The sequence below is a fragment of the Oncorhynchus kisutch genome, linkage group LG24 (assembly GCF_002021735.2).
Source record: "Oncorhynchus kisutch isolate 150728-3 linkage group LG24, Okis_V2, whole genome shotgun sequence".
Taxonomy (NCBI): Eukaryota; Metazoa; Chordata; class Actinopteri; order Salmoniformes; family Salmonidae; genus Oncorhynchus; species Oncorhynchus kisutch.
Window position 1 is genome coordinate 25273020 of NC_034197.2, and position 22994 is coordinate 25296013.

The window sequence follows — 22994 nt, forward strand, 5'->3', positions numbered from 1 at the left end:
CATTATCGTAGAGCTCTTAATCGATTCACTTTATATGTGTTTAGTATTGACCTACTCCCTTATTAATAAGTGAATAAAGATTTAGTTTCAGTATAACTGACTTGTGTGATAAGTTTGTCTCCTCATTTGATAAAGAAATTAACCACCACATGCTTTCCCACAATTTTTGCAGTATTCATTTAGTGCCTTGTTGCAAACACACATGTTTTGGAACATTTTTATTCTGTACAGGCTTCCTTCTTTTCACTCTGTCAATTAGGTTAGTATTGTGGAGTACAATGTTGTTGAACCATCCTCCATTTTCTCCTATCACAGCCATTCAACTCTGTAACTGTTTTAAAGTCACCATTGGACTCATGGTGAAATCCCTGACCGGTTTCCTTCCTCTCCGGCATCTGAGTTAGGAAGGACTGCTGTATCTTTGTGACTGGGTGTATTGATACACCATTCAAAATGTAATTAATAACTTCACCATGCTCAAAGGTAGGGGTGTCAAACTCATTCCATGGAGGGCCTAGTGTCTGCTGGTTTTTGTTTTAAATTGAAACCTAGACAAGAGAGGAGCGAAAACCTGCAGACACTCAATTCTCAGTGGAACGAGTTTGACACGTGCTCAAAATATTATTCAATGTCTGTTTAAAAAACAAAACATCTACTAATACCTGGTCTTTGTGGTTGAATCTGTTTGAAATTCACTGCTCGATTGAGGGACCTTACAGATAATTGTATAGGTGGGGTACAGAGATGAGGTAGTCATTCAAAAATGTTGTTAAACACAATTATTGCACACAGAAAGACTCCATGCAATTTATTATGTGACTTATTAAGCACATTTCTACTCTTGAACTTATTTAGGCTTGCCATAACAAAAGGCTTGAATACTTATTGACTCAAGAAATGTCAGCCTTACATTTGTAAGTAATTTGTCAAAAGGAATCAAAAAATATAATTGCACTTTGACATGATGCGTTATTATATGTAGGCCGGTGACAATTTTTACATTTTTTTAAATCCATTTTAAATTCAGGCTGTAACACAACAAAATGTGGAAAACGTCCAAGGGTGTAAATACTTTCTGAAGGTAATGTATAGAAAGAGAGCGAGACAGAAAGGAGCTCTGTGACAAGGGCGCCCTCTAGAGTTGTAAATCAACGGTCACTGGGCACTTTGCCAATAAAGACAACTTCCCTCATGTGTTATTGATTGAGATTGACCAGTCAACTGTGCTAATCTGAATGTCCTTTAATTGTTTAACTCCCAGCAGAATATTTCTGAAGTAATCCAAATCTCCACAGAATGATACAGACATACCAAGCAGAAAATAAAGCCAACAGAGAGGAGTGATTATTACACACAGTCTAAATCATTGAACACCAGAGGCCAGTAGTACTCTATTTCTGTTTTCCCAATGCTTCTGAAGCTGGTGAGTTAGGGGCCTTATCTGTTTGTAATGGAAAATATTGAGGTGATGGAGTTGAATCACCTTGCACAGGCTTTGGATCCTCAGATGAGAGGTACAGTCTTTTTCAATTCCATCCACTGTCACAATCGTTGTATAACGTTTAAGTAAGCAGTAGCATGCAGTCCCTTGTCTCAGGAGATGGCCCAAACCTCCAGGTCGTTGATTAGGAAGTCATCAGAGGAGGACAACACGTCATTGTCAAATGTGTCACACCTCTGGCTCTGCCCACGGATCAGGCCATCGTCTAACCACAGGCCAAAGAGACCCCTGAGAGCATGATAGAGCAGGAGAAGGGGGAGGAGGAGAGAAACAAAAGAGAGCATAATTCCTCAACTTTCAAGCACTCCTTTAGACCACTAGTTACTTTCATATTTTGTTGAATTATAGTTAGGGCCCTGGGTTTTGGTTAATTATGTCACATGATCAGGATTTTAGCATTTATTTTACACCTATTCCAGAAATCTGAATTAGACCTAAAATGAAAGCAATTGTCTGAGGATGGTACTGGACCATCTGACATAAAAATAAAAGAGGACAGTTTTATGAAAAAGCTTTCATTTAAAGGTTAAAATCCAGGTCATGTGACATGATTAAGCAAAACACAGGGCCCTACCCACTGGGCACAGACGTCATTTCAAAGTCCAGTTTTGATTTACATGAGTTGCTAACTAATGAGACTTCAACGTGAAATCATCAACAACAGAAAAATTCACCATGTCATTGGATTTAGGTTACAAAGTTGGGTGAAACAAAGACAATGTCCTTTAGTCAATGATTTTTTTATTCAAATCAATTCGGTTTTCCACATTAATTCAACGTCATAACATAGATTTTTTGTTGTTGAAATGACGTGGAAACAATGGCGATTCAACCAGTTTTTGCCCAGTTAGTAGTTATAGTTTATTAATGATAGTGGACCTATTTTCACTTACCCTCCTCCACCAAATGCCAGGTAGTCTGGACTTCCCTTCACAAAGAAGGAGTTACTAAACTTCCATTCATAAACCTGTAAAATAAACAATGATCATAGCTTGTTGTCAGTTGTTGTTTGGAAACAGCAACACTCATTATGCAGTAATACAGTATTGGTAATTTAGGTTAGATTGAATCCAGCCCTAAACAAGTGATACTGAGATTCGACATGGGGATATCTCACCTGGAGTTGTGGAGAGAAGGAGAAGAGGAATGTGTGTCCTGTTCCATAGTATGACAGACTGATTCGAAGAGTAGTAGGACAAAATGCACCAAACACCTAGGACAAAGAAATAGAGTTACAGAGCAAGGGATAAAAATCCCAGACAGCCTTATGGCATAGGTGGGAAAACTTGGTTTAGGCAAGTAAAAGGCCTCAGCTTCTCCTCACCTGTCCACAGTTGTCTCTGATGACAGTGAGGGTACTGGTGCTGCAGTCCATGCCCCCCATGCTCTTGTACAGAGTGCCCAGGCTGGTGCCGTGTCTCTGGGTGCTGTAAACCAGAGACCAGGGGCACTGCTCTAGCCGGGCAGGAAGATGCTCATTTAGCTGGAAACCACAGGGAATTACACTGTGACATTACTATTTGTATCACTGATATTCATGTGGCAATTTATCATGACTTGTATAGGGAGCATATTTAGCACAGCAATAATTTACCACTGTACATGTGATGCATTGATTTAACGGAGAATGGTGCAACTGCAGCCTGCATTTCGGGGCGTTCTGCTGTTTCAATATGCTTGGTTTTCTAATCATGACAGATATATACATTAAAGATATATAGATATATACATTAAAACATAAATATACACACAACATGTAAAATGTCGGTCCCATGTTTCAAGAGCTGAAATTATAGATCCCAGAACGCACAAAAAGCTTATTTATCTAGAATTTTGTGCACAAATTTGCTTATATCCCTGTTAGTGAGCATTTCTCCTTTGCCAATATAATCCATCCACCTGACAGGTGTGGCATATCAAGTAGCTGATTAAACCGCATGATCATTACACAGGCGCACCTTGTGCTGGGCATAATAAAAGCCCATTAAAATGCGCAGTTTTGTCACAACACACAATGTCACAGATGTCTCAAATTGAGGGAGATGCAATTGGCATGCTGACTACTGGAATGTCCACCAGAGCAGTTGTCAGAGAATTTAATGTTAATTTCTCTACCATAAGCCACCTCCAACGTGGCTTTAGAGAATTTGGCAGTACATCCAACCAGCCTCACGTGTATGGCGTGGTGTGGGTGAGCAGTACCTGATATCAATGTTGTGAACAGAGTGACCCATGGTGGTGATGGGGTTATGTTATGGGCAGGCATAAGCTACGGACAACGAACACAATTGCATTTTATCAATGGCAATTTGAATGCACAGAGATACTGTGACAATATACTGTGACAAGGTATCTGTGACCAGTTATGGGAAATCCATATATTAGGGCCTAATGAATTTTTTAATTGACGGATTTTCTTATATGAACTGTAACTGAAATTGTTGCATGTTGCATTTACATTTTTGTTCAGTATAGTTAGGCAAACTTTACTGAGCATGTTGTCAACCAGCTACAGTACATGAAGTAGGTAAGTGAACAAGTGGTTTCTGTTTCCTGTGTAACATCAATATTGCTACACCTGCATGTGGGCATTCCTGAACTTCTATTAGTGCAGGAACCAATGGGATGCTCAGAATGCCCACATGCAGGAAGGCCTCGAATTGTGGGCCACAATCACACGCTATTGATTTAATGGGATATAGCCTGACCAATCTATGCGAAAAAATGGCTGCACCAGGGTATTTATTGACAAGCCAGTCAGCCAATCGTTGCTCCCGTATTTTTGCCAATTTATTTCACCACCTCGCTGGTGTGTGGTGCCCTGTCCCTGGGTGTCAGGGGCCTCTTCTCTTCTCTTCCTCTTATCAACCTTCTTTACATTTTTCACTAAATTCTGGTTTGGTGGAGATTCTAGGATTTGTGTGCGGGTAAACAAATTATTGAAAAAATCTGTCACATGCAACATGACCCAAACACATGACTGTTTCTATCTCCTGCCTTGGTATAATAGGCTATGAGATTAAATAGGCTATGTAGCGCTACTATTTCACAACAACACTGTAGCCTACACATGATGTAAAATAATTTACCCTCTAAAAGTCTAAGCCATTGAGAGGGGGCACAAAACGATCTTCTTACTTCCATTAGTTTGTATGGATTACCTTCAGATGAGTCCCATGACAATTGTGGCGGTCGTTGAGCAAAATGGAAAACACCATCGTGGGGTCATACTAGTTTGTAGGCCAAACCGTTCGGACACTACAGAGGTTTTTGTGAGAAGACCGATTTCTGGGATGTCTCATGGTCTGACAAACAACCGAGATAAAGACCGTTTCAGGTTGTTGGATAGTCGACGGATAGTTGCCTGAAGTTTTCTTTAAGTCCACAAACAGCAGTTAGGGACCGTCAACATAGTGACAAATCAAAATTTTAAGATTTCAATAGCTCTTTAACCATTACTCCTAAAACTTCCAAGACTTATTGTAGCTAACCCGATAGCATAGACACACATTGCACACATTTTTGTTTTGTCGATTTACATCTCGCACTATTTTAAAAATTTTTATTAAAATTTTTTCATTTCAATAGCTCTTTGGTCAGCTGACCGGCCGGCCGGCAACAGAGCTTGGGTGCAAACCCAGATCACTGCGCCACCCGGGAGGCCTAGTAACTTTATTTAACATGTTTATAAACTTTTGCCAACAGTGACAGCATATAAGACAAGTTATGATATAACACAATGGATGGCTAATTCGTCATACTGCATTGCTATTAGATATTACTTATAACGTGTTACGCTTTGTTTTGTTTTAGATGTAATGTTTTGCATGCCAACGGTGGTTCCATGTGCTGTGCCTAGGAATGAAGACAAAAGAGTTCAACAGAGTGAAGAACACAATCTGGAAGTGTTGTCTGTGTTGTTGAAAATGTATGCTATACCCTATCCACACTGAAGAGGCTCTGAAATGTACATAAAATCAAATCAAATCAAATTTTATTTGTCACATACACATGGTTAGCAGATGTTAATGCGAGTGTAGCGAAATGCTTGTGCTTCTAGTTCCGACAATGCAGTAATAACGAACAAGTAATCTAACTAACAATTCCCAAAAAACTACTGTCTTATACACAGTGTAAGGGGATAAGGTATATGTACATAAGGATATATGAATGAGTGATGGTACAAAGCAGCATAGGCAAGATACAGTAGATGATATCGAGTACAGTATAACATATGAGATGAGTATGTAAACAAAGTGGCATAGTTAAAGTGGCTAGTGATACATGTATTACATAAGGATGCAGTCGATGATATAGAGTACAGTATATACATATGCATATGAGATGAATAATGTAGGGTAAGTAACATTATATAAGGTAGCATTGTTTAAAGTGGCTAGTGATATATTTACATAATTTCCCATAAATTCCCATTATTAAAGTGGCTAGAGTTGAGTCAGTGTCATTGACAGTGTGTTGGCAGCAGCCACTCAATGTTAGTGGTGGCTGTTTAACAGTCTGATGGCCTTGAGATAGAAGCTGTTTTTCAGTCTCTCGGTCCCAGCTTTGATGCACCTGTACTGACCTCGCCTTCTGGATGACTTCGGGGTGAACAGGCAGTGGCTCGGGTGGTTGATGTCCTTGATGATCTTTATGGCCTTCCTGTAGCATCGGGTGGTGTAGGTGTCCTGGAGGGCAGGTAGTTTGCCCCCGGTGATGCGTTGTGCAGACCTCACTACCCTCTGGATAGCCTTACGGTTGAGGGCGGTGCAGTTGCCATACCAGGCGGTGATACACCCCGCCAGGATGCTCTCGATTGTGCATCTGTAGAAGTTTGTGAGTGCTTTTGGTGACAAGCCAAATTTCTTCAGCCTCCTGAGGTTGAAGAGGCGCTGCTGCGCCTTCTTCACGATGCTGTCTGTGTGAGTGGACCAATTCAGTTTGTCTGTGATGTGTATGCCAAGGAACTTAAAACTTGCTACCCTCTCCACTACTGTTCCATCGATGTGGATAGGGGGGTGCTCCCTCTGCTGTTTCCTGAAGTCCACAATCATCTCCTTAGTTTTGTTGACGTTGAGTGTGAGGTTATTTTCCTGACACCACACTCCGAGGGCCCTCACCTCCTCCCTGTAGGCCGTCTCGTCGTTGTTGGTAATCAAGCCTACCACTGTTGTGTCGTCCGCAAACTTGATGATTGAGTTGGAGGCGTGCGTGGCCACGCAGTCGTGGGTAAACAGGGAGTACAGGAGAGGGCTCAGAACGCACCCTTGTGGGGCCCCAGTGTTGAGGATCAGAGGGGTGGAGATGTTGTTGCCTACCCTCACCACCTGGGGGCGGCCCGTCAGGAAGTCCAGTACCCAGTTGCACAGGGCGGGGTCGAGACCCAGGGTCTCGAGCTTGATGACGAGCTTGGAGGGTACTATGGTGTTGAATGCCGAGCTGTAGTCGATGAACAGCATTCTCACATAGGTATTCCTCTTGTCCAGATGGGTTAGGGCAGTGTGCAGTGTGGTTGAGTTTGCATCGTCTGTGGACCTATTTGGGCGGTAAGCAAATTGGAGTGGGTCTAGGGTGTCAGGTAGGGTGGAGGTGATATGGTCCTTGACTAGTCTCTCAAAGCACTTCATGATGACGTCAACCAGGGATAAAGAGAAAGTTAACACTGAAATGTTTTGTTCTTATTTGAAGTAAAGTGTCTGTTGACATGTTGTAAAAGATTAAAGGTCTACAATATCTGTTTAATTAGTCAATATTCAATTTTTATTCCTTGATTTTCTGGCAACCATTACCGTGGATCATTGTTCAGTATATGAATTGACCAGCAAACCCACTGCAGCCTACCTTACTAGCTCACTCTCCATCCCTGCTTTGGACAATTAATAACATGACTCTCGTACTTTGCCCTTTTCCTTTATGGTTGATATTAATGATGAAAGGAGATATTATCTGCCTCCTATGTATACTGTTAAATACTGTGGCAAAATAAAAAAAACTGGGAAAGTAACAATAAAATAAAATAAATAAACTACCAATTATTATAGAGTAAATATTAAAGAAAAGAGTAAACACAACACTGGACTGAACCCCCTAATTGTCAAACTAATATTAATGTACAACAATATAGAAGCGGCAGGGTAGCCTAGTGGTTAGAGCGTTGGACTAGTAACCGGAAGGTTGTGAGTTCAAACCCCTGAGCTGACAAGGTACAAATCTGTTGTTCTGCCCCTGAAAATAAGAATGTGTTCTTAACTGACTTGCCTGGTTAAATAAAGGTACAATTTAAAAATTTAAATTTAAAAGATATATGACTAGAGGTTATGCAATATGGGTGTATATCCACTGCACACTTCTTAGGTGTGTAATTGACATGACCAAGGAGCTATCGAAAATGTACGTTACACTGCGTGATTTTACAGTACTCAAACAAGAGTGTGCAATATATAAGGCTAGTCTGTGGACATTCTGAAGTTTGTTTGAGTCCAGTAGGTCACATGATCAAGGAGCTATTGAAAACTTTAATTGAGAAAAATTTATGTAAAAACATGTGAGATGAAAATGGACAACCCAAAGGGTGTGCAATATATAAGGGTAGTCAGTGGACATTTTTAACCTTGTTTGAGTCAAGTAGGTCACATGACCAAGGAGCTATTGAAATTTGAATGTAAAAAAAGTTTGTACTTTGTTTACACTCCCTAACTAATTAAACTAGGAATACAAAATGCTGCTCAAATTTCCACATGTTTATTAGCTTTGGAAAGCGAATTAATGTCCTGAATCGTGAAATGCAATGTTGTGCGCAATTTTTCCAACATCATGACACTTATTTGGAGTCTGTGGCTCAAGTGGTTTGAAAGCTATTGAGGTTTGAATGTGCGAATATTCGTTGAATATCCAACTTCAAACTGTCTTTACCTCGGTTGACAAACACCCCGTAGCTCGGCCACCTTCCACTGCAGATGTAGAAGGCCGAGACGCAGCCAATGCAAATGTCTTCTTTATTTTTATGTTACTTAGATTGACGCACAGATTTTAAATAGACTACAGGACTATTTACTTTCGAGCATGATTGGCTATTGAAAGAGCGATGGATAAATGGTATTTGTTGTGTAGCAGGAACAAACCAGTCATGTCAGAAAAGGAGACGCATGCTCTGCAAATATGATTATGATTTAGGCCTATATAATAAAAGTAAAATAAATATACAGTGCCTTGCGAAAGTATTCGGCCCCCTTGAACTTTGCGACCTTTTACCACATTTCAGGCTTCAAACATAAAGATATAAAACTGTCTTTTTTTGTGAAGAATTAACAACAAGTTGGACTCAATCATGAAGTGGAACGACATTTATTGGATATTTCAAACTTTTTTAACAAATCAAAAACGGAAAAATTGGGCGTGCAAAATTATTCAGCCCCCTTAAGTTAATACTTTGTAGCGCCACCTTTTGCTGCGATTACAGCTGTAAGTCGCTTGGGGTATGTCTCTATCAGTTTTGCACATCGAGAGACTGAAATGTTTTCCCATTCCTCCTTGTAAAACAGCTCGAGCTCAGTGAGGTTGGATGGAGAGCATTTGTGAACAGCAGTTTTCAGTTCTTTCCACAGATTCTCGATTGGATTCAGGTCTGGACTTTGACTTGGCCATTCTAACACCTGGATATGTTTATTTTTGAACCATTCCATTGTAGATTTTGCTTTATGTTTTGGATCATTGTCTTGTTGGAAGACAAATCTCCGTCCCAGTCTCAGGTCTTTTGCAGACTCCATCAGGTTTTCTTCCAGAATGGTCCTGTATTTGGCTCCATCCATCTTCCCATCAATTTTAACCATCTTCCCTGTCCCTGCTGAAGAAAAGCAGGCCCAAACCATGATGCTGCCACCACCATGTTTGACAGTGGGGATGGTGTGGTCAGGGTGATGAGCTGTGTTGCTTTTACGCCAAACATAACGTTTTGCATTGTTGCCAAAAAGTTCAATTTTGGTTTCATCTGACCAGAGCACCTTCTTCCACATGTTTGGTGTGTCTCCCAGGTGGCTTGTGGCAAACTTTAAACAACACTTTTTATGGATATCTTTAAGAAATGGCTTTCTTCTTGCCACTCTTCCATAAAGGCCAGATTTGTGCAATATACGACTGATTGTTGTCCTATGGACAGAGTCTCAAACCTCAGCTGTAGATCTCTGCAGTTCATCCAGAGTGATCATGGGCCTCTTGGCTGCATCTCTGATCAGTCTTCTCCTTGTATGAGCTGAAAGTTTAGAGGGACGGCCAGGTCTTGGTAGATTTGCAGTGGTCTGATACGCCTTCCATTTCAATATTATCGCTTGCACAGTGCTCCTTGGGATGTTTAAAGCTTGGGAAATATTTTTGTATCCAAATCCGGCTTTAAACTTCTTCACAACAGTATCTCGGACCTGCCTGGTGTGTTCCTTGTTCTTCATGATGCTCTCTGCGCTTTTAACGGACCTCTGAGACTATCACAGTGCAGGTGCATTTATACGGAGACTTGATTACACACAGGTGGATTGTATTTATCATCATTAGTCATTTAGGTCAACATTGGATCATTCAGAGATCCTCACTGAACTTCTGGAGAGAGTTTGCTGCACTGAAAGTAAAGGGGCTGAATAATTTTGCACGCCCAATTTTTCAGTTTTTGATTTGTTAAAAAAGTTTGAAATATCCAATAAATGTCGTTCCACATCATGATTGTGTCCCACTTGTTGTTGATTCTTCACAAAAAAATACAGTTTTATATCTTTATGTTTGAAGCCTGAAATGTGGCAAAAGGTCGCAAAGTTCAAGGGGGCCGAATACTTTCGCAAGGCACTGTATTAGGCAATACGCCTGCAATGCAATCTTCTCACCAATGGCAAATGGATCTGTTTTATCATTAGGCCTACGTTTGAATGTTTATTACCCTACCATGATTATAATTCCTGTGCATTAAACACCACAATTTCCCCCAAAATAACAATATTTACTTGCAATACAGTTGATCAACCACTAGAAGTTGTGCTTACGTATGGTCTGAGATTTGCGTGGAGATGGATAAATGGATAAATACCAACCCTTGCGGGAGAATTGGCGCACTCAAGGTTTACAGTCTTTTTTGTGCGCATGCACCTTTGATAAATAATCCCCCTGGTTTACGGGAGTTTGGTGGTAATGCGTCATTAATAATAACATTGGTTCCAACCTCCATATAATAAAACATTTTATTTAAGCTTTATTTTGACAGGGAAGTCATACTGAGACTAGGATCTCTTTTACAGATGAGCCCTGCATAAATACATCAAACACATACAATATACAAAATTACAAAACAAAGAAAAATAAACATCAACATAGAGGTCTCCAATCATGACTCTGAACTGACCAAGGGGGACCAGAACATCTCATTTCAGAGGGCTCTGGAAGTTGTTCCACATAAAGAGCACAAAAAAACTCAAATCTGCTTCTTTTTTATTTAACTAGGCAAGTCAGTTAAGAACAAATTCTTATTTACAATGATGGCCTACTGCGGAACAATGTGTTAACTGCCTGTTCAGGGGCAGAATGACAGAATTTTACTTTGACAGCTCGGGGATTCAAGCCAGCAACCTTTCGGTTACTGGCCAAACGCTCTAACCACTAGCCTCTAACCACAAGGCCTACCTGCCACTAGGCTACCTCTAACTCTGTGGAGACCGAAGTGACCTCCAGTGATATCCAAGCCTGAGACCAAGTTAGGTCATTTCTAAGTTTAAATTGAATGAATGATGATAGATACATTGGAAGTTTCTGCATGAGTGCTTTGTAGATAAACACAAGAAAATGTTGCCCTCTCCTTTACTATTTTTTACATTGTAGAATAATAGTGAAGACATCAAAACTATGAAATAACACATATTGTATGTTGTAACCAAAAAAAAAGTATTGTATATTTGAGATTCTTCAAAGTAGCCACCCTTTGCCTTGATGACAGCTTTGCACACTCTTGGCATTCTCTCAAACAGCTTCATGAGGTAGTTACCTGGAAAGCATTTCAATTAACAGGTCTGCCTTGTTAAAAGTGAAACATGGGAGGAACAGAGGGTTAAATACACAACATGCAATGAAGGAATGAAAACCAGGTGTGTGTGAAAACAAGACAAAACAAATGGAAAATGAAAAATGGATCGGCGATGGCTAGAAGACCGGTAACGTCGACCCCCGAACATCGCCCGAACAAGGAGAGAAGTCGTGACATATGCAGCTGCCACCACAACCTCAATTTTCTGCTACTTACGTTCCATCCCTGCAGTACAGTTGATAACCATTGCTATGAATGCAAAAAATCCAATCTTAGAAGGCCTAGAAGGCCAGCATCCCGGAGTCGCCGGAGTTGCCAAGAAACTCAAGATCTCGTACAACGTTGTGTACTACTCCCATCTCAACGCTGCTAACGTTGAGATGGGTGTTTTGCGGGTACTATTTGATGAAGCTGCCTGTTGAGAACTTGTGAGGCGTCTGTTTCTCAAACTAGACACTCTTATGTACTATAGCTCAGTTGTGCACCTGGGCATCCCACTCCTCCTTCTATTCTGGTTAGGGCCAGTTTGCGCTGTTCTGTGAAGGGAGTAGTACACAACGTTGTACGAGATCTTGAGTTTCTTGGCAATTTCTCACATGGAATAGCCTTCATTTCTCAGAACAAGAATAGACTGACTTGTTTCAGAAGAAAGGTATTTGTTTCTGGCCATTTTGAGCCTGTAATCGATCGCACAAATGCTGGTGCTCCAGATACTCAACTAGTCTACATGCCAGTTTTATTGCTTCTTTAATCAGGACCACAGTTTTCAGCTGAGTTGCAAAAGGGTTTTCTAATGATCAATTAGCCTTTTCAAATGATAAACTTTGATTAGCTAACACAACGTGCCATTGGAACACAGGAGTGATGGTTACTGATAATGGGCCTCTGTACGCCTATGTAGATATTCCATAAAATATCAGCTGTTTCCAGCTACAATAGTCATTTACAACATTAACAATGTTTACACTGTATTTCTGATCAATTTGATGGTATTTTCATGGACAAAAAATTTGCTTTTCTTTCAAAAAGAAGTACATTTCTAAGTGACCCCAAACTTTTGAACGGTAGTGTATATCTCTTGTTGGCCTATCCCTCTGCACTGGTACAGATCTACTACTGACACCACTCCTCTCAGGAACCCTCCCCCTTGACCCATCTTCCTCTACTTTCTTCACTGCCTCAGCATATGACAACTTCTGTACTACTCTAACCCTGGAAACCTCAACCTGCCTCTCTTGCACGGGACATTTCTGATTCCCAGCAACCATGGGCACCCTTACAATTGACACATACCACTACTTTCCCCAATGCTACCTTTGTCTAATGCCCTTCTGCACACTTCTCACACCTAGGAACCTCCCTCCTACACACAGCTGCCACATGCCCATAACCTGTCACAAAGTAATGTATTCGGCACAAAAGCTTGTACAGGATAACTTAAATATCCTAACATCACTTTGTCGGGCAAAGACTCAACATCAAAACTCAAAAGAACAAACAATGACACGTATAATGACATGTATTTTTCACTTGTGAGGCGTCTGTTTCTCAAACTAGACACTCTTATGTACTATAGCTCAGTTGTGCACCTGGGCATCCCACTCCTCCTTCTATTCTGGTTAGGGCCAGTTTGCGCTGTTCTGTGAAGGGAGTAGTACACAACGTTGTACGAGATCTTGAGTTTCTTGGCAATTTCTCACATGGAATAGCCTTCATTTCTCAGAACAAGAATAGACTGACTTGTTTCAGAAGAAAGGTATTTGTTTCTGGCCATTTTGAGCCTGTAATCAATCGCACAAATGCGAGTGCTCCAGATACTCAAAGATTTCCTGTGTTTGTGATGGTCATCGTTTGGTGTGACGCACACAGGGTGGCGTGAGTGGCCACCCTGTGTGCGTCACACCAAACGACGACCATCACAAACACCGGAAATCTTTCCCTTCAGTTGGTCCCTAGTATCCCTAGTAATCCCTCCTTTCAATGGCGTCCTTTTCCTGAGAGCAAAACAATTCACATTTCTTGCCCCCATTCATTTAACGCGGAACGCCTTCTCCCTCTAACCAGCAGAAACACAAACAATTATCACCAGACCACTTCTGGTTACCCTTACCGATTCCACAGCACCCAACTCTGCTTTCACCCACCCTGAAACCACAAATGGATCAGCCAAAAGGCAAGGGTCCACTTTTTACAAAAACTTCACTCCTACTGTCACATACTCATCTTTATCCTGACCCTCGCTGCAAGCCTCGGGCTACGAGAACTTTAACACACCTACCACCTCCAATACTTTGGCCTCATTCTCTTCCATTTCTCATCCTGTCTTCAGCTCCCTCTGCTTACACTTTCTACCATTCTTCTTTAACAAACCATCTCCCTTTTTCCTGCCATTTTTAACCGACTCAAGCTCACCCTCTTCCTCCCTCTCTCTTTTAGACCTCCTCTGCCTCTCTTTTTCCCCTCCATTCCTTCTCCATATTCCAAGTATACGTCTCCTTATGATAATACTGTAGTTCTCCTGATATGTATCTTGTTCTTGCCTTCTCGAGGGACGCCATTTAACTGGCTGTCACAATCTCTGTACCCTCGGGATGTAGTGCTCAACAGTGCATCCCAATTATAAAGCAGCTGCTTTGTCTTGATGTCCTTCTTTATCAAAAGCTACCACACCGCTTTTCCATTTCAAACAAGCGCGCTCTTCCAATTACCATCCACCGCCTCGCTTCATCTGGTTCGGAGGAAGATGTTTAGGGGTGGGTGTGCTGTTTGTTGACTTTTTTTCTCCGCTCATACGGAGAAATTAAAGGGTATACTCATACCGAGTATTAAAGGGCCAGGCACCATTTATTAAATTCTGAATTATTAAGGGGTGCTGCAGCACCCTCAGCACCCATACTTCTCGTGGTTATGAACAGACGTCAGTTCAACCTTTAGTTTTGATTTCCATTTGGTTGTAAGTCAACTAACCTGAATTCAACAAAAAATGCACCATGTCATTGGAATTAGGTTAACATTTGGGTAAAAAACTGTTTTTCAAAACAAATCAGTTATCACATTACATGTTTTGGTTGAAATTACTTGGAAATGTTGATTCAACAGGTTTTTGCCCAGTGGGCGGAAACTCGATAAAAACGAGCACTGACTGGGAAGAATTAGTTTTGAACGGTCATCTATGTCGGAATTCCAAGTCGGAAACTCTGGAAACCTATTTGTAGAGCTTTGACTTTCCAACCTAAAGATCACTGACATTATAATTTGACCTAGGTTTTTCAGTCCTCAGTTGTCTTGAACTCATCATTAGTATATTGTTTGGCATTGTTTGTAGTGTTAATATGCTAACATGTAGTTGCTCAGTTGACCAAACCAATATTGTAGCCATATTTATGTCAAGCTAAGTACTCAAGTCAAGCTGTAACGGTTTTCTTTAGGTGAAGTAGAGGCGGACCAAAATGCAGCGTCATTGTTATTCATGTTTTTTTATGAAGAAAACTATACATGAATAAACTAACAAAAAACAATAAATGTGAGAAAACCTAAACAGCCTATCTGGTGACAACAAACACAAAGACAGGAACAATCACCCACAAACACACAGTGAAACCCAGGCTACCTAAATATGGTTCCCAATCAGAGACAATGACTAACACCTGCCTCTGATTGAGAACCATATCAGGCCAAACATAGAAATAGACAAACCAGACACACAACATAGAATGCCCACCCAGCTCACGTCCTGACCAACACTAAAACAAGGAAAACACATACGAACGATGGTCAGAACATGACACAAGCATTGCAGTTATCATCACCAAGCATATTTTGTTATATGTCACTTGCATTTGGTTAACTTCTGAATTTGGCCACTAGGAAGCAGGCAAACATAACTGTGTTTGAGAGCTGGAAGTCATACCTGACATAGCTGACCAATGTGAAGGAGGCTGCTTTGGTCTGTGAGCTCAGGCTTCGTTGGGTCCTCCGAGCTGAGGTAGTCTAAATCCTGCCTGTCTGAAAGGCACCGTCTTTGTGTATGAAGACTGTCCACCTCGACAATCTCAAAATCTTTTTCCTGATTCTCTTCATCCCTACTATTGATCCGCCGGAATGAGGATGAGGCCTGTCTGACACGGTTGACCTGTGTGACACACACACACACACACACACACACACACACACACACACACACACACACACACACACACACACACACACACACACACACACACACACACACACCTGGTGAGAGGAGTAGGAAGACAGCTCAGAGTTCCATCAGACATCACTCAAAGTTCCAACAATCGATTTTGCGTTGCTTTCTCTCTTCTTCTCCATCGCTGCTCCTCACTTTGGTCTCCAAGCAATTAGCCTGCTAGCATTCCACTGAGTGCACAGTGCTACATGTTTCCCTCCTCTCTCTCCCTATTTTCTTGATCAATTCCTTTATCCCTCTCTGGAAAGCTTGGTGGCTTTGGCTGTCCGACACCCATAACCGAAGGTGTTTTAAAACCAACACTAATACCCTTTGTTGTTCTGTAAAGGGCTGTTGTAGGGAGACAGCAATGGATTTGTGTCTGTGTGTGCATGTCTGAGTATATATGTGAGTGGGGATGTGTGTGTGTGTCCACTGTGTGTGTGTGGGGATGTGTGTGCGTGTCCACTGTGTGTGTGTGTGTGTGTGTGTGTGTGTGTGTGTGTGTGTGTGTGTGTGTGGTGTGTGTGTGTGTGTGTGTGGGTGTGTGTGTGTGTGTGTGTGTGTGAGAGAGAGAAAATGAGTGTTTACTGTGTTTGTGTGTGTGTGTACCCGTGCACACATGCACTCTATATATGTCTGTGGGGATGTGTGTGTGTTTGTGTGCTTCTTTCATTCACAGTCTTAAAGAACATTCATCAACCCCGAGGGTAGCCTTCTCTGTTCCCATAGTGAGAGGCTTTTTGCATCCTTCTGCTGATCTGGCAGGCTGCAGTACGCAATCACAGCTTTAGAGTGCTGAGCTTTGTGTGTGTGTTTGTGACTGTGTGTACTTTCACAGTCTATATCCATCAGGACTTCAGTGCAATGGTTTCCCTATGGATCTATAGCCAACACAAAGCCTTACAGTCAGTTAACTGGCTTATGATTGTCCATTCTTTCCTCAATAGCTTGCTCTATGGGCAATGGTCTTCTTCAGTTCTGGTGGACAAAAGCTATGTTCTGATGTTTGAAAATGTACCATAAGCACAGGGCCGGAATTATGCATTTGGGGTCCCGGGGCACCTACCTCCAGGGGGCCCCCCAAACAGATTTTTTGGGAAAATAGCTTCCTGCATTTCAACACATTTTGCCATGGGGCCGAGAGAAGGATTTGCAGTTTTATAATGCTATTCTACAATTTTTCCATGAGGCTGAAAGCTCATTTTGCCATTTAAAGCAAATTTCCTGATATTCTACACATTTTGACATAGGGACGAGAGTACATGCCTGGTATTGTTCCAAATACCAGAAAAACTTTGGTTAGTGTGCAAGCTATAATCCATAATAACTATACAGTATCAAGTGTTTAAGTGCACTGAACTCTTCTCTAACTATTCCTTTGCCTCCCAGTCCCAGCCAAAAATAATAAATCAATGAAATGGTTGCCACACGACTGTACAGTAAACAGCTCCCTGCTGTCTTTCTGCATGCGGTGACCTGCGAATAGGGGAGCACAGACGTGCTGCCTATGTGGCACTAAGCCACGCAGAGACTCGCTCGTCACAGTGCCAGCGACTGCGCTTGTGTAGAAACACAATATGGTCATCTTGGCTGGGCGCTCAGATAGACGGAGGTGGGGAAACAAACGTTTGCCAGCCAAGTTGTGTCATTCTTTAAAAAATGTTTTTTTTGCTCTCTCTTTCTCTACTCTCAGGCCATTCTCTGCAGGGAGCCGTGTGAGGAAGGAAATAGTCTTTCTGAACTGATAGGAAGGAGTGATCAAATGCACAGTGTTCTCAAAAACAATCCAACATTGTGACATTATTGTGTTGTTTGATTTTTCAAGTTCTCAGATTGATAATGTATTTATTCCATTTCCCTTTTATATCCTACAAAGATTTTACTGTTTTATAAAGGAAACTTCTGGGAAAGATGAATCCATTAAGTAATCGTTGCATAAAATATATGTTTTCCCAGCAGTGTGGAATTGAAGCTGTGTCTTGTATAACAAATGAAAGCCATTATCACTTTTACATAATAGCGACATTAATAGAACTGATAACAGCTTTATCATCACCTTGATCTCTCACCCCTCTTTTCCCTGGAATAATGGCAGCTAATAGCATCTCTTTCCACAGAAAATGTTCTGATTAATATAGAATTGACATATCTGCCAGCCCTCCATAACGAATTGACATCATTAACTATACTGGAAAGTGAGTAACTAGAGACAAACCATTCAGAACACAATATTATGTTCCCACAATATGTTCCCATCAACACGGCTCTTTTATTCTGGTAATGATACACAGTGCTATTGGCATATATTATCATACGTCATTGGAATATATTTCTACACACTAGCACTTACCCTATATCGTCTACAATGTCAAAGGACATCTTAAAAAAATAAAAAATAAACACCAATCACTGTGTAGGGCGACTGCCGTGTTTATATATACACAGCAATGGCTGTAAGCAGTAACACACAACCACCTCTATTTCTGTTTCTCACGGAACACTGAACACACCATGGAAGTCCTTTGTTCTTACATGAACAGTAGAGGATTTTCATGTGTTACATTATCATTAACCACTGCATTCCGTTGCAAAACTTTGGTTTAAGGTCTAATGTTTATGAAGTACACTTTACTTTAAGCCTGAGTGACAGGGTTAAAGCCCCATCTAACTAATAACCAATTGGTAACTATTCCAACCCTACACATACACACTGTACTCACCAAGAGGTTGTAACGCAAGGCTTTGAGTATATCCATATTCTTCAGTGATTCTCCAATGAAAATGTCTCCCTGTATGAACATTTATTCCCTTCTCAGTTAATCAGGTAGGTAGCCTAGCCTAGTGGTTAAGAGCATTGGGCCAGTAACTGAAAGGTTGCTGGTTCAAATCCCAGAGCTAAATAGGTGAAATATCTGTCAATGTGCCCTTGCTCCTCCTGTAAGTCACTCTGGAAAAGAGTGTCTGCTAAATGTAATTACACATTCACCTGGACACACCTATTCCCTCCCCCTCTTTCGCTCTGATGAGGGTGGTTAGAAGGTGTGGAATATTGCTAAGTGACATCTCATTTCTCAAGGTACTCAATAGGGGAACAACAGTTTTGATTGATGGTTTGAGCACAATTGATAGGTTCCTGTATGTCATTGATATGTTTGATTGCAAGTATGTGTGCGTGCGCACATGTGAGTTTCTAGGCCCACTACAGTTCATGCATGTTAGAGGGAAGGAATGAATTGAATATGATCATCAGGAGCTGCTGAACTTCACTTTTACTTCAGAGTTTGATCTGACTGATTTGTAGTATCTTATGCCACAGGGAAATCAGGAACCAATATACTCAGTCAGGAAAGCTAAGGCTAGCTTTTTCAAACAGAAATTTGCTTCCTGTAGCACTAATTCCAAAACGTTTTGGGACACTGTAAAGTCCATAGAGAATAAGAGCCCCTCCTCCTAGCTGCCCACTACACTGAGGATAGGAAACACTGTCACCACGGATAAATCTACGATAACCGATAATTTCAATAAGCATTTTTCCACGGCTGGCCATGCTTTCCACCTGGCTACCCCTACCCTGGCCAACATCTCAGCACCCCCTGCAACAACTTGCCCAACCACCCCGCTTCTCCTTCACCCAAATCCAGACAGCTGATGTTCTGAAAGAACTGCAAAATCTGGATCCCTACAAATCAGCTCAGCTAGACAATCTGGACCCTCTCTTCCTAAAATTATCCGCTGAAATTGTTGCAACCCCTATTACTAGTATCGTCTGAGATACCCATAGACTGGAAAGCTGCCGTGGGCCTCTTCAAAGGGGGAGACACTAGAACCAAACTGTTATAGACCTATATCCATCCTGCCCTGCCTTCCTGAAATCTTCAAAACCCAAGTTAATAAATAGATCCCCGACCATTTCGAATCCCACAGTACCTTTTCCACTATGCAATCTGGCTTTGGAGCTGGTCATGGGGGCCCCTCAGCCACGCTCAAGGTCCTAAACAATATCATAACCGCCATCTTCATCAACCTGGATTTTGACTCTGTCAATTACCACAATCTTATTTTTGCCCCTTTTTGTAGTAGTTACAGTCTTGTCTCATCACTGAAACTCCTGTACAGACTCAGGAGAGGCGAAGGTCAAGAGCCCTGCGTCCTTCGAAACACAACCCAACCTAGCCGCACTGCTTCTTGACACAATGCACATCCAACCTGGAAGCCAGCCGCACCAATGTGTCAGTAGAAACACTTACACCTGGCAACCTGGTCAGCATGCACTGAGCCTGACCCACCACAGGAGTCACTAGTGCACAATGAGACAAGGATATCCCTGCCATCCAAACCTTCCCAACCCGGACGACGATGGGCCAATTGTGCGTCACCCCATGGACCTCCCAGTCGCAGCCGGCTGCGACAGAGCGTGTGCTCGAACCCAGAATCTCTAATGGCACAGCTAGCACTGCAAGGCAGTGCCTTAGACCACTGCACCACCCGGAAGGAGTAATCACCACATTCTTATCGGCAGACTCAATAGCCTTGGATTCACAAATGACCGCCTCACCTGGTTCCCCAACTACTTCTCAGATAGAGTTCAGTGTGTCAAATCGGCGGGCCTGTTGTCCGGACCTCTGGAAGTCTCTATGTGGGTGCCACAAGGTTCAATTCTCGGGTCGACTCTTTTCTCTATACATATCAATGATGCCGCTCTTGCTGCTGGTGATTCTCTGATCCACCTCTATGCAGACAACACCATTCTGTATACATCTGGCCCTTCTTTGGACACTGTGCTAACAAACCTCCAAACGAGCTTCAACGCCATACAACACTCCTTCCATGGCCTCCAACTGCTTTTAAATGCTAGTAAAACTAAGTGCATGCTCTTCAACCGATTGCTGCCCGCACCCTCCCGCCCGACTAGCATCACTACTCTGGACGGTTCTGACCTGTACTTCCGGCGCCGACAGAGATGGCCGCCTCGCTTCGTGTTCCTAGGAAACTATGCAGTATTTTGTTTTTGTACGTGTTTTTTCTTACATTGGTACCCCAGGTAATCTTAGGTTTCATTACATACAGTCGGAAGGAACTACTGAATATAAGAGCAACATCAACTCACCATCATTACGACCAGGAATATGACTTTCCCGAAGCGGATCCTGTGTTCTGCCTTCCACCCAGGACAATGGATCGGATCCCAGCCGGCGACCCAAAACAACGTCGCCCTGAAACCGTGGATTGATGGCAGCATTCGCGCGAACCACTGCTTTTAACCAGAGCAAGGTGACCGGAAACATGACCGAATACAAACAGTGTAGCTATTCCCTCCGCAAGGCAATCAAACAAGGTAAGCTTTGAGGACAATACAGTGCCACTTACACGGCCTGCTACCAAAACCTGCGGACTGTCCTTCACTGCAGCCGACGTGAGTAATTCATTTAAACGTGTTAACCCTCGCAAGGCTGCAGGCCCAGACAGCATCCCAAGCCGCGTCCTCAGAGCATGCGCAGACCAGCTGGCTGGTGTGTTTACGGACATATTCAATCAATCCTTATCCCAGTCTGCTGTTCCCACATGCTTTAAGAGGGCCACCATTGTTCCTGTTCCCAAGAAAGCTAAGGTAACTGAGCTAAATGACTACCGCCGCCCCGTAGCACTCACTTCCATCATCATGAAGTGCTTTGAGAGACTAGTCAAGGACCATATCACCTCCACCCTACCTGACACCCTAGACCCACTCCTATTTGCTTACCGCCCCAATAGTTCCACAGACAACGCAATCGCAACCACACTGCACTAACCCATCTGGACAAGAGGAATACCTATGTGAGAATGCTGTTCGTCGACTACAGCTCAGCATTTAACACCATAGTACCCTCCAAACTCGTCATCAAGCTCGAGACCCTGGGTCTCGACACCGCCCTGTGCAACTGGGTACTGGACTTCCTGACGGGCAGCCCCCCAGGTGGTGAGGGTAGGTAACAACATCTCCACCCCGCTGATCCTCAACACGGGGGCCCCACAGGGGTGCGTTCTGAGCCCTCTCCTGTACTCCCTGTTCACCCACGTCTGCGTGGCCATGCACGCCTCCAACTCAATCATCAAGTTTGCGGACGACACTACAGTGGTAGGCTTGATTACCAACAACGACGAGACGGCCTACAGGGAGGAGGTGAGGGCCCTCGGAGTGTGGTGTCAGGAAAACAATCTCACACTCAACGTCAACAAAACAAAGGAGATGATTGTGGACTTCAGGAAACAGCAGAGGGAGCACCCCCCCTATCCACATCGACGGGACAGTAGTGGAGAGGGTAGTTTTAAGTTCCTCGGCGTACACATCACGGATAAACTGAATTGGTCCACCCACACAGACAACGTTGTGAAGGCGCCTCTTCAACCTCAGGAGGCTGAAGAAATTCGGCTTGTCACCAAAAGCACTCACAAACTTCTACAGTCAAGCTTTTACAGATGCACAATCGAGAGCATCCTGTCGGGCTGTATCACCGCCTGTTACGTCAACTGCTCCGCCCACAACCGTAAGGCTCTCCAGAGGGTAGTGAGGTCTGCACAACGCATCACCGGGGGCAAACTACTTGCCCTCCAGGACACCTACACCACCCGATGTCACAGGAAGGCCATAAAGATCATCAAGGACAACAACCACCCGAGCCACTGCCTGTTCACCCCGCTATCATCCAGAAGGCGAGGTCAGTACAGGTGCATTAAAGCAGGGACCGAGAGACTGAAAAACAGCTTCTATCTCAAGGCCATCAGACTGTTAAACAGCCACCACTAATATTGAGTGGCTGCTGCCAACATACTGACTCAACTCCAGCCACTTTAACAATGGAAATTGATGGAAAATGTATCACTAGCACTTTAAACAATGCCACTTAATATAATATAATGTTTACATACCCTACATTACTCATCTCATATGTATATGTATATACTGTACTCTATATCATCTACCGCATACATGTATCACTAGCCAATTTAAACTATGCCACTTTGTTTACATACCCTACATTACTCATCTCATATGTATTTACTGTACTCGATACCATCCACTGCATTTTGCCTATGCCGTTCTGTACCATCACTCATTCATATATCTTTATGTACATATTCTTTATCCCCTTACACTTGTGTGTATAAGGTAGTAGTTGTGGAATTGTTATGTTAAATTACTCGTTGGTTATTACTGCATTGTTGGAACTGGAAGCACAAGCATTTCGCTACACATTTTGCTGCACGACATA

The 22994-nt window shown here is 42.5% G+C and overlaps 1 protein-coding gene across 1 annotated transcript; it reads right to left on the bottom strand.

Moving 5' to 3' along the window:
- Positions 1-794: 794 nt before the first annotated feature.
- Positions 795-18716, bottom strand: LOC109869761 (TLD domain-containing protein 2). Its single transcript, XM_031804099.1, has 6 exons — positions 18465-18716; positions 15466-15687; positions 2826-2984; positions 2619-2714; positions 2395-2468; positions 795-1729 (listed from the first exon to the last, which is right to left on the bottom strand). The coding sequence occupies exons 1-6, from the start codon at positions 18543-18545 to the stop codon at positions 1594-1596; spliced, it is 768 nt and encodes a 255-aa protein (XP_031659959.1). The 5' UTR covers positions 18546-18716; the 3' UTR covers positions 795-1593.
- Positions 18717-22994: the final 4278 nt, after the last annotated feature.